At 56.5% G+C, this 13,730-nt stretch overlaps 7 protein-coding genes across 7 annotated transcripts; 5 read left to right on the forward strand and 2 right to left on the reverse strand.

Moving 5' to 3' along the window:
- Window positions 1–28: 28 nt before the first annotated feature.
- On the reverse strand, window positions 29–1,231 carry BO95DRAFT_352904 (GTPase GPN2; the record flags this gene model as incomplete). The annotated part of the gene is made up of 3 exons (XM_025582154.1): window positions 29–688; window positions 753–853; window positions 943–1,231. The coding sequence occupies 3 exons, from the start codon at window positions 1,229–1,231 to the stop codon at window positions 29–31; spliced, it is 1,050 nt and encodes a 349-aa protein (XP_025446865.1).
- A 166-nt stretch (window positions 1,232–1,397) lies between these two features.
- Window positions 1,398–2,824, forward strand: BO95DRAFT_404759 (WD40 repeat domain-containing protein). Its single transcript, XM_025583966.1, has 3 exons — window positions 1,398–1,476; window positions 1,540–1,795; window positions 1,899–2,824. The coding sequence occupies exons 1-3, from the start codon at window positions 1,467–1,469 to the stop codon at window positions 2,704–2,706; spliced, it is 1,074 nt and encodes a 357-aa protein (XP_025446866.1). The 5' UTR covers window positions 1,398–1,466; the 3' UTR covers window positions 2,707–2,824.
- Window positions 2,825–4,315, reverse strand: BO95DRAFT_438708 (ribose-5-phosphate isomerase RKI1). Its single transcript, XM_025585582.1, has 2 exons — window positions 3,493–4,315; window positions 2,825–3,375 (listed from the first exon to the last, which is right to left on the reverse strand). The coding sequence occupies exons 1-2, from the start codon at window positions 3,875–3,877 to the stop codon at window positions 2,933–2,935; spliced, it is 828 nt and encodes a 275-aa protein (XP_025446867.1). The 5' UTR covers window positions 3,878–4,315; the 3' UTR covers window positions 2,825–2,932.
- Window positions 4,316–4,718: 403 nt separating this feature from the next.
- BO95DRAFT_352535 (NEDD8-activating enzyme E1 regulatory subunit) lies at window positions 4,719–6,460 on the forward strand (the record flags this gene model as incomplete). Its single annotated transcript, XM_025582140.1, has 2 exons — window positions 4,719–5,093; window positions 5,162–6,460. The coding sequence occupies 2 exons, from the start codon at window positions 4,719–4,721 to the stop codon at window positions 6,458–6,460; spliced, it is 1,674 nt and encodes a 557-aa protein (XP_025446868.1).
- Window positions 6,461–6,714: 254 nt separating this feature from the next.
- Window positions 6,715–8,844, forward strand: BO95DRAFT_198103 (MFS transporter). Its single transcript, XM_025581010.1, has 5 exons — window positions 6,715–7,088; window positions 7,149–7,169; window positions 7,238–7,295; window positions 7,346–7,405; window positions 7,464–8,844. Exons 1-5 carry the CDS (start codon window positions 6,969–6,971, stop codon window positions 8,693–8,695), a joined length of 1,491 nt encoding a protein of 496 aa, XP_025446869.1. The 5' UTR covers window positions 6,715–6,968; the 3' UTR covers window positions 8,696–8,844.
- Window positions 8,845–9,089: 245 nt separating this feature from the next.
- On the forward strand, window positions 9,090–11,150 carry BO95DRAFT_438710 (putative carboxylesterase). The gene is made up of 7 exons (XM_025585583.1): window positions 9,090–9,135; window positions 9,209–9,470; window positions 9,547–9,716; window positions 9,796–9,843; window positions 9,915–10,096; window positions 10,160–10,501; window positions 10,549–11,150. Exons 2-7 carry the CDS (start codon window positions 9,286–9,288, stop codon window positions 11,125–11,127), a joined length of 1,506 nt encoding a protein of 501 aa, XP_025446870.1. The 5' UTR covers window positions 9,090–9,135; window positions 9,209–9,285; the 3' UTR covers window positions 11,128–11,150.
- A 131-nt stretch (window positions 11,151–11,281) lies between these two features.
- On the forward strand, window positions 11,282–13,720 carry BO95DRAFT_478829 (putative homogentisate 1,2-dioxygenase). Its single transcript, XM_025590060.1, has 7 exons — window positions 11,282–11,771; window positions 11,830–11,852; window positions 11,908–12,082; window positions 12,137–12,739; window positions 12,790–12,952; window positions 13,008–13,130; window positions 13,216–13,720. The coding sequence occupies exons 1-7, from the start codon at window positions 11,652–11,654 to the stop codon at window positions 13,488–13,490; spliced, it is 1,482 nt and encodes a 493-aa protein (XP_025446871.1). The 5' UTR covers window positions 11,282–11,651; the 3' UTR covers window positions 13,491–13,720.
- Window positions 13,721–13,730: the final 10 nt, after the last annotated feature.

A 13,730-nucleotide genomic window follows, 5' to 3' on the forward strand; every position in this document is an offset into this window, starting at 1 on the left:
ATTTTTTTTGGAAACACCGAAGAAAATGTCATGACTTTCGTATCACCTTCACCCCGCTGTTCGGTATCGAGCCTCGGCCCAGATCGCCGTATTCGTCGTCGTCGTCTTCGTCGCCCGGGTGGTCTCCTCCTGCCGCCTGCTCGCGCGCTTTCGCCTCCGCCTCCAGTTGCTGGAGCTCATGCTCGTCGTACTGCTCCTTCGCGTCCAGCCACCGCTCCTGCACATCCCGCACATCCATCTGACCCAACCCCTCCCGCACCGCCACCTGCCAGACAGTGTCGTTGGCGCCCTCGGCGGGCCCGAACACATACCCGCTGGCGCGGTCGATGGCATGCAGCAGGTTCATCATGCTCTTCTTGTCCTCGACGGCGAGCGTCTCGAAGGCGACGAGCCCGAATTCCTCGACCAGGTCGACGATGGCCTGGTTGAGCGGGCCGAACTTCTCGTGCGCCAGACGCGACGACTCGGCCTCCAGGTGCGGCAGCAGGTAGCTGAGGTCCTGCACCTCGGTGTAGTAGTCCAGGTTGAAGGGTAAGGGGGCGTAGTTGGCCAGGTTGTCAATCTTGGTGAGCACGTTCAGGTGCGGGAGGTCCATCTGCAGCATGGCGCGCAGCGAGAGGAGGAGGGCGGAAATGTACATCGAGGGGAGGGTGAGGTTGTAGGAGTCGATGAGATGGATCACGATCATCTAGTTTGCGCTCATGTTAGTTTTTGGAAGTAGACTCGCATGGAGTGGGAATCGCGGCGCATACTCTATACCCCAGTTTCTGGATCTTGAAGAATATATTGCGCAGGGAGGAGTGGTGTGTGAAGATCTCAACTTGGCCGGGGCAGTCGAATAGAACGTAGTCATCTACATGTTTGAGGATACCAGTATCAGTACATTTGTGTCTCTATAGTAGGTTTTGCCTTGGGCTTGGTAGATCGGGATGGCGCGCATACCTCCGAGCTCCTTCAGCCCCTCCTCAAGGAAATCAAAGTTCTCTTCCAGCTCCTCCAGCGCATATAGCACGCCCCCATTCGGTCCCAGTTGATCCTCACTCATGATCTCCTCCAACGTCACCAGGTCGCGGACGTCCAGCGCGCACGGATACGAGGTCTGGTCGTTCGCGGGGTCCAGGTTCACGATCGAGCACTTGCGGCCGATGGCCCCGAGGAACTGCTGCATGCCGTTGCAGTAGGTCGACTTCCCGGCCCCTGGGGGCCCGATCACCAGCTGTGCGAACGGCATGATTGCTTTCTCTCTGGCAGCTTGTCCCCAAAAGATCTATTGATGGCTATCGAAACCGTGATGATGCAAATGGCGGGGGAGAATATTCCATGGAGGGCGGTCAGTGGCGACAGAAAACGGATCTGAAGGCGCCGCCGGGCGACGGAGCTTCGATGACGCCGGGACCGATCAACAAACGGTTATTTCGTTCGAAAGCTTTGAGATTCCCCAGCCTAGGGAATTTACAGAAAGTATCATGGCATCTAGTCAGTTTGCATCTCTCTGGGCTGATTGGGGTTCTGGGACAGCTCGTGCTAACTAGCCTGCAGATCAATTCGTCGTCGCGTCCCCGCCTACGGATGCTATATCCGCGCTCAAGTTCTCGCCCAACCCCGACTCCACGCGCATCGTTGTCTCGTCGTGGGACAAGAATGTCTACCTGTACGATCTCCGGGATGAGAATGGGGCGGTAGGGGAGGGCAAATTGCTGCAGAAATTCGAGCATCGCGCGCCGGTGCTAGATGTGTGCTTTGGCGCAACGGAGGATGAGATCTACACGGCCGGGCTGGATTGGGATGTGCGGAAGTGAGTTACGCCTTTTGTTTGGATTTTGACAATGATGCTGGTGCTACTTCGTTGACGCGGGCTTCCCATCTTGCCCTACTCAGGTTTACTGACGACCGAACAGAATCGACGTCGCCTCGTCCACGCAGACCGTCCTCAGCACGCACGAGGCCGGTGTCCGCAGCGTCGTCTACAGCCGGGACCACCACCTCGTAATATCGGCCTCGTGGGACTGCACGCTGCATGTGCACCTGACCAACGACCCCGCCACGCTCCCCGCCGTCATCCCGCTCCCCTCCAAGCCGTTCTCCATGTCGCTGACGGCCACGAAACTCGTCGTCGCCATGGCGTCGCGCGCGCTGCACATCTACGACCTGAAGGCGCTGGCCCTCCTCACCGCCCAGTCGGAGGGCTCGGCCCCCGGCGCGCTGAACAAGGTGGAGGTCGAGCCCTGGCAGCGCCGCGAGAGCAGCCTGAAGTTCATGACCCGGTGCGTCGCCTGCATGCCCGACGACGCCGGCTACGCCTCCTCCAGCATCGAGGGCCGCGTCGCCGTCGAGTGGTTCGACCCCTCCGCCGAGTCCCAGGCCCGCAAGTACGCCTTCAAGTGCCACCGCCAGACCGCCGACGAGGTCGACATCGTCTACCCCGTCAACACCCTCGCCTTCCACCCCGTGCACGGCACGTTTGCCTCCGGCGGCGGCGACGGCGTCGTCGCCCTGTGGGACGGCATGGCCAAGCGCAGAATCCGCCAGTACCAGAAGCTGCCGTCCAGCGTGGCCGCCGTGGACTTCAGCGCCAACGGCAAGTACCTTGCCATTGCCATCAGCCCGGGCTTCGAGGATGGCAAGGAGGACGTGGCCGAGGGAACGGTCAAGATCTTCGTGCGCGAGCTGGGTGAGACGGAGGCCAAGGGCAAGGGTGCTAAATAAATCCACCTTACCTTACGCTTAAAACCTAAATCATGAAATCTATATCCTGTGATGACTGCACACTGAGTCCACCTCCAACAACAACCCGTCTCGGGGTTGTACAGTTACTGGAGACTAGTCAGGTAAACGTAAAGTAGTCAATGATGCTAAATGTTCAAGTGGTATCATTTTATATCTTATCAATGGAGTAAATCGTCATACATGGGATTTTTTTACAGAATTCCACTCATGCGGCCGCCTTCCTGACGGAGACAGAACCGTCCGGCATCCCGAAGTAGGCGGCAATGGGCTTCTGCCCGCCAACGCCGCCCAGGGCACGGGCCTGCGGGCCCGTCAGGCCAGAGAAGATCCCGACGTCCAGGACACCGGGGATCTGCTTGATCGCTCGCGACAGGGCCTCGACCTCCCAGATGCCGTCCTTCCCGCTGCCTTCCTTGCCGGCCGCGACGTCGGACTGCGTCAACAGCGTCGGGAAGGGGGCGTCGATGATGTAGAACGCCTGGTCAGTTTTCAAAGGGCCTTGCTTGGGGTCGGTGTTCAGCCGGAGCGCGGGCTGGATGCTGCCGATCTCGCGGAGGGCCGTGAGGACGCGAGCGGCGGCAATCGGGGCGACTTCGATGGGGATGTACTTCCAGTTGGACAGGAGGCGCGATTGGAGTTTGCGGGAGTCTGCGCGCGAGGGAAAAACACACATGAAGTCAGTGATTTGTGGCATCATCCATACGGGGTGGGTGTTTTCAAAGGGAAGGAAGGAAGGAAGGAAGGAAGGAAATGGGAACGACGCACCAGCAACGCAGATGAACTCCTTGGCCTGCAGAGCCACGATCTTCTCCTGGAAGAGACAAGCCCCGCCGCCCTTGATCAGGTTGAGATCGTCGTCCACCTCGTCGGCGCCGTCGAAGGCCACGTCCAGCACCGTGCCTTCTGGGAGGGAGTCGAAGTCGACGGCCGTCAGCCCGGCCGACAGGATCAGCTGCTTGGACTGGAAGCCCGTGGGCACGTATTTGGTCGCCGAGGTGTCGACCCCGGACTCCTTGATGGCCTCGACCACGTAGACGATGGTCGACCCGCTACCGATGCCGACGAACTTGGCGTCCTTGGGGTAGTGGTTCTCCACGGCCGCCTTGCCGGCGGCGCGCTTTGCGGCTTCGATGACGCTGACGCTGGCCATGGTGGAGTTCCGGCGATGCGAAGACGCGAAAAGGACGGTTGAGATGGGAGGAGGTGGGGAGAGACGGACGAGGCGTCGTCTAGATTGATTACAAGGATGATTGAGCAGCGCAGAAAGAGAAGAAGTCGACCGGGTTCTGCAATTCGTATTAATAGTCCGGGCTAGACGGAGGACTCGGGAGGGGCTTAAAACTGCCAGATCGGGGGAGGGGAGGAAGAAAGAGGCTAGGTACTGCGGAATACGGACTGGACGGACCAGTGGTGCCCGCCGCCGGTGGGGTGGATGGAAAGGGCACTGCAGCCAGCATAAGGTAGAACTTTTTGAGAGCTGCTAATTGATGCGCCACTCACAGAATATTGTTGAGACTGCCCCGAGGAACTAACCCCGCCATACTAGCTGCCAACTGACACCTCTAAAGCTGGCAATGTTGTTCAATGGTGGCGTTGAGTCTGTTCTATTTATTGCAAACGAGTAACTAAGTTATTGATTGTTATGGAGAGGGACATTTTGGCCCGGCGGGGTTGTGTTTCGTCATAGTCGTTCGTGCCTCAGGTGTAAAACCCTTCTGCCTGATCCGTGCGTGCATTCATCACGTGTCAGCGCTGAACAAGTGCTCCCAACCACTGCCATCAGTGAACTACCTAGTAGTACACATCACACATCACACATCACCAGCTACAGCCAGACTACAGAAGACCTCAGTGTTGGCTCTTAGATCTCCGATTCACAAGGCTTGGTTGATACAGCTCGAGCCTCTCACCGCCTCTACAAGCTCGACTCAACTCAGCATTTTGTGAGCATTGTGAGCCGATCTGCTCCGCTTATCAGACGATAGCCCCTCATGACTGAAGCTTTCCCCGGTGCCCTGGTAGGGCCATCATCCAAGGAGAGGAAATACGACCGGCAACTGCGGCTCTGGGCTGCAAGTGGCCAACAAGCGCTCGAGGAAGCACGTGTACTTCTAGTCAACTCCGATGGCCCATGGGGTAAACAGAGCACCGGCGTCTCAGGGGTAGTTGGAGTGGAGACCCTCAAGAACCTCGTGCTTCCTGGCATTGGCGGCTTCACCATCGTGGACCCTGCGATGGTAACGGAGCCTGACCTTGGGGTCAACTTCTTCCTCGAGGAGGACAGTCTAGGGAAGTCTCGAGCCCAGGAGACTTGTCGCTTGCTGAAAGAACTAAACCCCGACGTAGAAGGAAACTCTGAATCCAAGGTATATTGCACCTGTAAGAAGCTTCCTATTCTCTCATGGTCCCAGTGCTAACGGCAATCACCCGGCAGCCGGTCACCGAGCTTCTGCAAGACCCTGAATTCCTACCACAATTCAAACTGGTTCTGGTCTCAGGCCCGGCAAACAAGTCCACTCTGATCACTCTCAGCAGTGCTGCCAAAGCTCTTGGCATCCCCGTCCTGTATACGCGCTCAGTGGGTTTCTACTCCACCTTTTCTCTCCAGCTTCCGGCTGTTTTCCCCATAGTAGAGACACATCCGGACCCCGAAAGCACGCAGGATCTACGCTTGCTCAACCCCTGGCCTGAACTGGCAGCTACTCTGGCTAGCATTAGTAATCTAGAGACTCTGGACGATCATCAACATGGTCATGTACCTTACATCTTACTCTTGCTTCACTATCTGGAAAAGTGGAAGGAGACCCACGACGGAAATGTCCCCTCCAACTACAAAGAGAAAACTGCATTCAGAGATCTAGTGCGGTCTGGCGCACGGACGGCCAATCCTGAAGGTGGCGAGGAAAATTATGATGAGGCCGTGGCCGCAGTCCTGAAGTCACTGAACCCTTTCACTTTGCGGAGTTCAATCCGCGAGATCTTCGAGATGGACGAGTGCAACAATCTGACCTCGGAAACGGCGGATTTCTGGCTCATCGCATCAGCTATCCGTGAATTCTACACGAAACACAACGTACTCCCGCTGCCAGGCTCGTTGCCTGACATGAAAGCACAGTCAGCCGACTACGTGTCGCTGCAGAACATTTACAAGTCGAAGGCACGAAAAGATATGGCAGAGGTCATTGAAGTCGTTCGGAGGCTTGAAGCAGAACTCAGCCCCCGGCCTGCGCAGATCGCGGACAAGGATATTGAAGTCTTCTGTAAGAATGCGGCTCATATCAAGGTCATCCATGGTCGTGACCTTCCTCAATTGAACGGTGAGAAGTACACTGTGAAAGCCATCAACAATGCTCTGGGTGACCCTGAGTCACTGGTATCTGCTTTCCTCGGCTTCGATATTCTTGATAGTATAATCACCGACATACAGAGCGGCAAGCAAAACGAGAAAGCGTTGGATTCCGCCCTCGCGTGGGAGGCAGGAGTGGATCGGGTGATTCAGTCCCTTACGTTGGAGGCGTCGGCGGCCATCAACGAGGAGACCAAACAGCGAATTGTTCAGAGAACTCAAGAGCTTCGGCGAACGCAAGGCGGTGAATTGCACAATGTGTCTGCCCTCACAGGAGGGCTAGTCGCACAGGAGGCCCTCAAGGTTATAACCAGGCAGTATGTTCCCTTGGACAACACCTGTGTATTTGATGGGATTAAAAGCCGCAGCGAGATGTATAGACTTTGAACACCCCTTGTCAACCCTTGACAAGAGTCAATGCTATGGAATGAGACCACGAATAGCCTTTTATCCTGTCATTTACCGGCGCGGCCGCGCGTATAAGATGTCAAGAGCATAAGCCAGCGAGTCGGCCAAGTCGGCCAAGGCCAGTTCACTTCAAAATGTCGACTCCGTAGTGGTGGAAGGAGCCGGACGAATCCTGATTATTATACTTCAAACATTCCTCCACGACTCCAGGCACAAAGGCCGAGCCTCGCGGATTCCCGCCATCATATTATCAGTTCTCCCCCTTGCAGACACTCCTTGATTGATCAACATGAGACCTGTATCTCCTAACATCCACTTTAGATTCTCATTTCCCTCCGTCTGTTTCACTCTCGCTCTTTTTCTCCGTCTAGGTGTACGCTCAGGACGATTCGAAGAAAAAAAGGAGAAAACGGTTGTTCTTACGTCATTCAATTGAAGGAGATTCTGAATAGATGTTTGTCTCAAATCGAGAACAGACATTAACAAAATGGTGCGGGATCTGTGTGGTTTGTGGTCAAACCAGGCGCAGCAGCAACCACCCAGATTTCTCAAGTGGAGGACCTCCGATGCGTTCATCTGCTTCGTGGTTTGCTTCGCCGTCTTCACGGTACAGGACATCATCCAACCGATTTCTGGTTATGTTTGCTGACGGTTGGCCTTTTGACAGGATGTCTTCATGTATGGGTTGGTACGCTTGGGCTCCGGGGCATTAGTGGCGGGAATTTCCCCGACAGCTTATATTGACCTTCCTCGCAGATTGTGCCCGTGGCCCCAACGGCCCTGCGTGATAGAGTTGGGATGTCCGACGCCGATGGTATGTTTTTATGGTTATTCGACGGATTGCTCCAGCTTACCGTGACTCAGTTCAATCGTGGCAATCGACCTTGCTGTCTCTTTACGGAGTATCTTTGTTAGCAGTTTCACGTGGGTTTCTCCAATTTTTGAGCCATTGTACGATACATACCGACTGATTTCCTCTTAGCCATCTGTGGGTACCTGGCCGATAAATTCCAGTCGCGATGGTGGCCCTTTATTGGGGGACTGGTGGTTCTCGCCGCCGCCACTGCTCTTCTTTGCGTCGGGACGAATCTTGCTTTATGGATTGTCGGGCGTCTCTTTCAAGGAGCATCTGCCGCGGTTGTGTGGACTGTGGGAATTGCGCTTCTCGTTGATACAGTCGGGCAGGAATATCTGGGCCAAGCGTTGGGATATCTGGGAATGGCGATGACCATAGGAACAATGACCGGCCCGCTCCTGGGAGGAGTCGTCTACGGTGCCGGGGGCTACTATGCTGTTTTCGGGATGTCGTTTGGCATAATCGCATTGGATGTCATCTTTCGACTCGCCATGATCGAGAGGAAGGACGCACTCAAGTGGCTGCAGGCCGATGGCCGACCGATCGTCCCGGCAGAGAAGCAAGGAAGTGGCAGCGACTTGGAAACTGCTGTTTCACCGGCAGCCTCTGAGGGCCTGAAAGGTCCCCCGCACGACTGCCACGAGCAGGAGCGCTCCTCCTCCGCCTCGACCGACGTTGGTTCTGCGAAGAAACGGCCCAGCACCATGCATACACTCCTGACCTCGGGCCGCATGATGACGAGCATGTGGGCGTATTTCATCCTCTCCCTCGCCCTGACGTCCTTCGACAGCGTGCTGCCGCTGTTTGTCGAGCAGAAGTTCGGCTGGGGCCAAACCGGCCAAGGGCTCATCTTCATCGCGATCTCCGTGCCGCAGATCCTCGACCCCGTGGTGGGGTACATCATCGACAACTACGGCCAGACTCGACGGTACATGGCGACTGGGGGGTTTCTTGTGGCGGTGCCGGCTTTGGCCTGTCTTCGCTTTGTGACCGAGAACACGGTGGGCCACAAAGTGCTCTTGTGTGCGCTTCTTGTCCTGATCGGGGTCTGCGTGTGTCTGATCATGTCCCCGGTTCTGGTGGAGGCGACCTACTACGTGCAGGGCCGGGAGGCGGAAACGCCCGGGATTTTCGGGGAGGGAGGGGCCATTGCGTTTGCGTACGGGGTCATCAACATGGCGTACGCGGTGGGGACGATCATCGGGCCCTTTTTCGCGGGCTTCATCAAGAACGATGCCGGTTGGAGCACGATGAGTTGGGCGTTGGCGTTGATGTCCGGGGTGACTGGCATTCCTACCTATATTTGCCTGCGGGGCACAGTGCGCGACGGGGCTTCTTCCAAGGTCGAGTCGCCCTGATCCAGAGGGCAATGGTGATTTCGTGCAGTGGTGGGAAGAAAATGTGATATTTTGGGCGGTGTTTTGGGAGTTGATGCCTTATATGACTATATACGAATCAGCTAGATTGGCTTGACTAAACTTGATATAATGATAACTACTCACAGTGAAATAAGATAGGCAGATGATCGCCGATGTTAGGGGTGCTGTAGTGCTGCGCCTGCTCTGCTCCCATTGCCTGTGACGAGGGATAAGGTGTGTAAGCTGGAGTATTTGCGAGAAGTTACTGACAGTCTACTGAGACCTCGAGAATTCCGGACCCTCCGTCCTTTCCAGCGGAAGGAATCTGCCCCGGCGGGAGGGGGTGGTGGAGGGTGGATCTCCCCGCAAACCGGACCCACCACTGCACCTGCACCACCGGCACAATAATCTAAACATCAGCCGGACTAGAGGGAGACAAGGTAGGTAGGTCCTGTACCAGACACAGCAAAATGAACGGTACGGTACATAAAGCTCCCTACTGATGGCTACTAGTCCAGCCCGTCTCCCTCTTTTCTCCCCCATCCCTTCTACTGTGCCATCACCATAAATCTCCCCGGTCTCCGATTACCATGGCACCTCCACAGATCCACCACGCCAGCCTCCAAGCCACATTCAACGGTATCGAACGAGAAATTGACGGTGTCCTCGTTCACGAGTTCCGCGGTATCAAGTATGCCGACATCCCCGCGCGGTTCGAGCAAGCGCAGCCGGTGGAGAGCTTCGATGGCGCTGCCGTTGACGCTGCGCGATACGGGTACTATTCTCTTTCCCTGCCCCTTTACTGTCTGTCTATACATGTTCCTGTTCCCAGCTAAGAAAGCGATTCCCAGCCCGAGATGTCCGCAGGCCGATGTCGACGTCCGACATCTCCTCCGCATCCCCGAGGATTTCGTGACCGAGAAAGAACCCGAGGATGAGTTTGAATGCCTGAACTTGAACATCACCGGGCCCCCTTTGGCTGCGTCTAAGGGACCGCTTCCGGTTCTGCTGTGGATTTATGGTAGGTGGCCTTTGCGACACAGAGGGACCTTTCTCCTGGGGTTGGGAGAGTGGTCACTGATTGTGATGCTGTTCTACAGGCGGGTCACAGGCTGTGACGTTCTGTTCTGCGGCGTCGAAGATTTGCGGTAAGTTTTCTGGTGTCAGACTGGGCTCCAGCTGTGGATGGTAACTGACTACGTGGGGCGAGGGGATTCAGATCCGATCCAGATTGTGGGGGACTCTATCAAGAGTGATCAGCCTGTTCTCTTTGTGTCGTGTAACTATCGGCTCAATATTTTCGGGTTCGGCGATGGGAAGGAGAAGAATCTCGCGCTCAAAGACCAGAAGTTGGCGATCGAATGGGTGCGGAGGAATATTGCTGCCTTCGGGGGTGATCCGGTATGTGCCTGGGAGGTCCGGTTAACATGAGAGAGGACTGTCGTTGATTTTCTCATGATCTAGGAAAATATTACGCTGGCTGGGGAGAGCGCTGGTGCGGTCTACGTGCACGCCCATCTGCTCACTGGCACTCCGGTGAAACGAGCGGTCCTCGCATCGGGATCCATCTATCTTTCTAGTCCTCTGCCTTTGGAGAAGGGCCAGGGGCTGATTGCGACGCTGGAGGCCAAAGTCAAAGATCTGGGCCAGCCTTCTCTCCGTCACGCTTCGGTGGCGGCCATTGTCCAGGCCATAGAGGAGTGCAAGATGAACTCGTTCTGGCTCCAAGAAGACGAGAACTTTGACGGGTGGGAGGCGACGCCTGAGCTGGTGGAGGAAGTCATGATTGGAGATACAGAATACGAGGTAAGCGCTACAACTGTGGTATTGAGTTATGACTGACCGCAACACAGTCGGTCATCTGGAGGAACGGCATTGAGACGCTCGATGGGTCAACAATCGCGGCTGCTTTCGAGCAAGATCCCGCTTGGGGAAAGAAGCTGCGCAAACTGTACCAGGTCGTGGCCGATCGCCCGACAGCTTGTAAATTGGGAGCGCTGGATTTACTCCACGACACGCGTTACTCCCTGCCGGTGGAGGTCGTCTCCGACAAGCTCCAAGCGGCCGGCAAACGGGTCTACAAGTATGTCATCGACCAGGTCAACCCTTGGCAGGCGTCTAGCCGAGCACACCATGCCGTGGACCTTCTGTTCTTGTTTGGGGGCGTTGATCTCTCGTTCAACCGCGCGGCCGAAACCGTTGGTCAAGAGATGAGGGAGCGGTGGATACGCTTTGCAAATGGCAGACAGCCATGGTCCGAGGCACGACGCTTCGCCTTTGGACCGCTTGGAGAATGTCAGGAGATCAATGAGGCGCAATTCGCTGCCCGACGACGGGTGGAGCATTTGCAGGTGTTGCGAGAGGCCGGTATGGGGGTGTACATGCCCGTTGTGTTTGGAGTGTCGGCAGGGAAGATTAGTCTCATGAATTGAAGTTGATGATGATGTAGGGTGTATACTCAGTAGTACGGAGTACTCATAGAAAAAGAGGAGATGCGAGGCGAGCCCGGCAATTCTGGGCTGTTTTTTGATCCGAGATGGTGTTTTCCCCCACTGTTACTCAGATCTTACTCATGTGGGGTCCCTCCACAAATGATCCCCAGCTTCCCTTCCACCTCCTCCTCTTCGGCAACAATCCTCCCTCGCGACATGCCGAACTCCATCTCTTGCCTGCTTGTGGCCTCACTACCTCCAGGCCCTCGCGCTCAGCTCAGCCAGCCACCCTGTCAACTTCACGCTCTGGTTTCCGGGATAGCCGGTGGTCTCAATAATTCGTTCATTGTTCATTCTTGCCGTGGCGCGGCCTTGACCCCACAAACTGAAGTATATCAGGATGGCACGACGCCGGGGGTCCATGCCTAACAATTTGGCATTCAATCTTCCAAGTCCATAGCAACAAATTATCTCTCCGATTCCTCGATCCTCGTTCTGTCTATTCTGATACTCATCATCCCAACATGCCTTCCACAAGCGATCTATCAGATCCCCAGGAATACCAGAAGATATTCCACTGGGCAGAGACGCAAAAGGACGGCACGATCCCGTCGTTCAACACGCGACGGAATGATCCTTATGAGGTATGTCGCTACGCGGACACAGTGTAGTCGTGCTAGCTCAACGCTAATCCATCCATAGTACCAAGCCGGGTTTGGCAACTCGTATGTTCAACTGTCTTCCCGCATCAGCAATTCAACAAGCTGAAATAGCATACAGATTCGTCTCGGAGGCTGTCCCTGGCACCATCCCACAGGGCCAGAACAGTCCCCGCAATGTCCGCTTCGGGCTGTATGCGGAGCAGATCACGGCCAGCGCCTTCATCGCCCCCCGACACTGCAACAAGAAGGCCTGGTTGTATCGTGCGCGGCCGGCCGTGGCACACCAGGGATTCGTGAGTAGAGCGAAAGCGTTGACAGATCAGACCACAGACTGACGCACCAACCAGACCAATCTCCCCGACAACAAAGACACAGAGGCGAACTTCCTCCCCATGAACCCCCGCGTCCACGTGTCGCCCACCCAGCTGGCCTGGTTCCCCTTCGACATTCCCAGCACCGAGCAGGTGGACTTCGTTGACGGACTGAAGACCGTGGCCGGCTCGGGCGAGCCCACCCTCCGCGAGGGGCTGGCCACGCACGTCTACACGGCGAATGCCAGCATGACGAAGAAGGCCTTTGTCAACTCCGACGGGGAGATGGTGATACTGCCCCAACAGGGCGCTCTCGACATCCAGACCGAGTTCGGGCCCTTGTTCGTGCAACCGGGCGAGCTGGTGGTCATCCAGCGGGGCATCCGGTTCCGGGTGGAGTTGCCCGATGGGCCGTCGCGGGGATACATCCTCGAGATCTGGGGCAGTCAGTTCGAGCTGCCCGAGCTGGGCCCGCTGGGGGCGAACGGTCTGGCCAACGCGCGGGACTTCCTCGTGCCCACCGCCAAGTACGAGATCGCGCAGGAACCGTGGGAGATTGTGTACAAGCTCGGCGGGAAGTTCTTCAAAAGCACGCAGAACCACAGTCCATTCGACGTCGTCGCCTGGCATGGGAACTATGTACGCTTGCCCCTGCCCCAGAAAGGTGCCAAGGCACTAATACTTTGCAGGTCCCATACAAATACGACCTGACCAAATTCGTCAACGTCGGCTCCATCTCCGTCGACCACATCGACCCCTCCATTTTCTGTGTGCTGACGGCCAAGTCGCGCGACCTCACCGCTCCCTTGGCGGATGTACTTATCTTCTCCCCGCGCTGGGACGTCGCATCACGTAGGCCCCTGACCCCTGTCTCTTTATCACCATTCGATCCTAATTCTTGGGGCAGACACCTACCGCCCGCCGTACTATCACCGCAACGCCGCCTCAGAGCTCATGGGCCTCCTCTACGGCGACTACGGCGGCCGCTCCGACGCCTTCCAGCCGGGCAGCGTCTCGTTCGAATGCGGGAGTGAGTGGCCCTTCTTTTCTTCTCCTACCCTTCTATCAGTGTCTACCAACCAAACACATAATCAGCATAACTAATATGAACGAAGTGGTCCCCCACGGCGTCGCCTACGAAGAATTCCAATCCGCCACCGCCACCGCGCCGCCCGCCATGCAGATCTCCCAGGCCTCCATGGCCTTCATGTTCGAGTCGAGCCGCCCCTTCACGATCACGGAGTTCGCCTGGACGAGCGAGAAGCGCCACGAGCACGAGCCGAAGATGTGGGACGATCTGGTCGATCATTTCTCCGAGCATACGGCGGAGGTGGAGGCGTTGATGGCTGTTGCTGCTGCCGCCGGGGGTCTGAAGGGGGGGAGGGTTTGATTGCCGGCTGGCGGGCGATGGTCCGGGCTTGGTGGCATTGTACATAGTGAATGAGTGAGTGCTCGGGTTGGGTGGTGTTAGCGACAATCTTGAGCTTTATTTGTTACCTATGCCATAGGCTGTGTAAGGTTGGTTCCAATAGGGGTTCGGGGTGAAGTAATGAGGCAATGGAGTGAACCTCCTGCCGGGTGGCCTCAAAGGGACAGACATACAGCCCAGCGGGTCAGGTGGTATGATACC

The sequence above is a fragment of the Aspergillus brunneoviolaceus genome, assembly GCF_003184695.1.
Source record: "Aspergillus brunneoviolaceus CBS 621.78 unplaced genomic scaffold BO95scaffold_5, whole genome shotgun sequence".
Taxonomy (NCBI): Eukaryota; Fungi; Ascomycota; class Eurotiomycetes; order Eurotiales; family Aspergillaceae; genus Aspergillus; species Aspergillus brunneoviolaceus.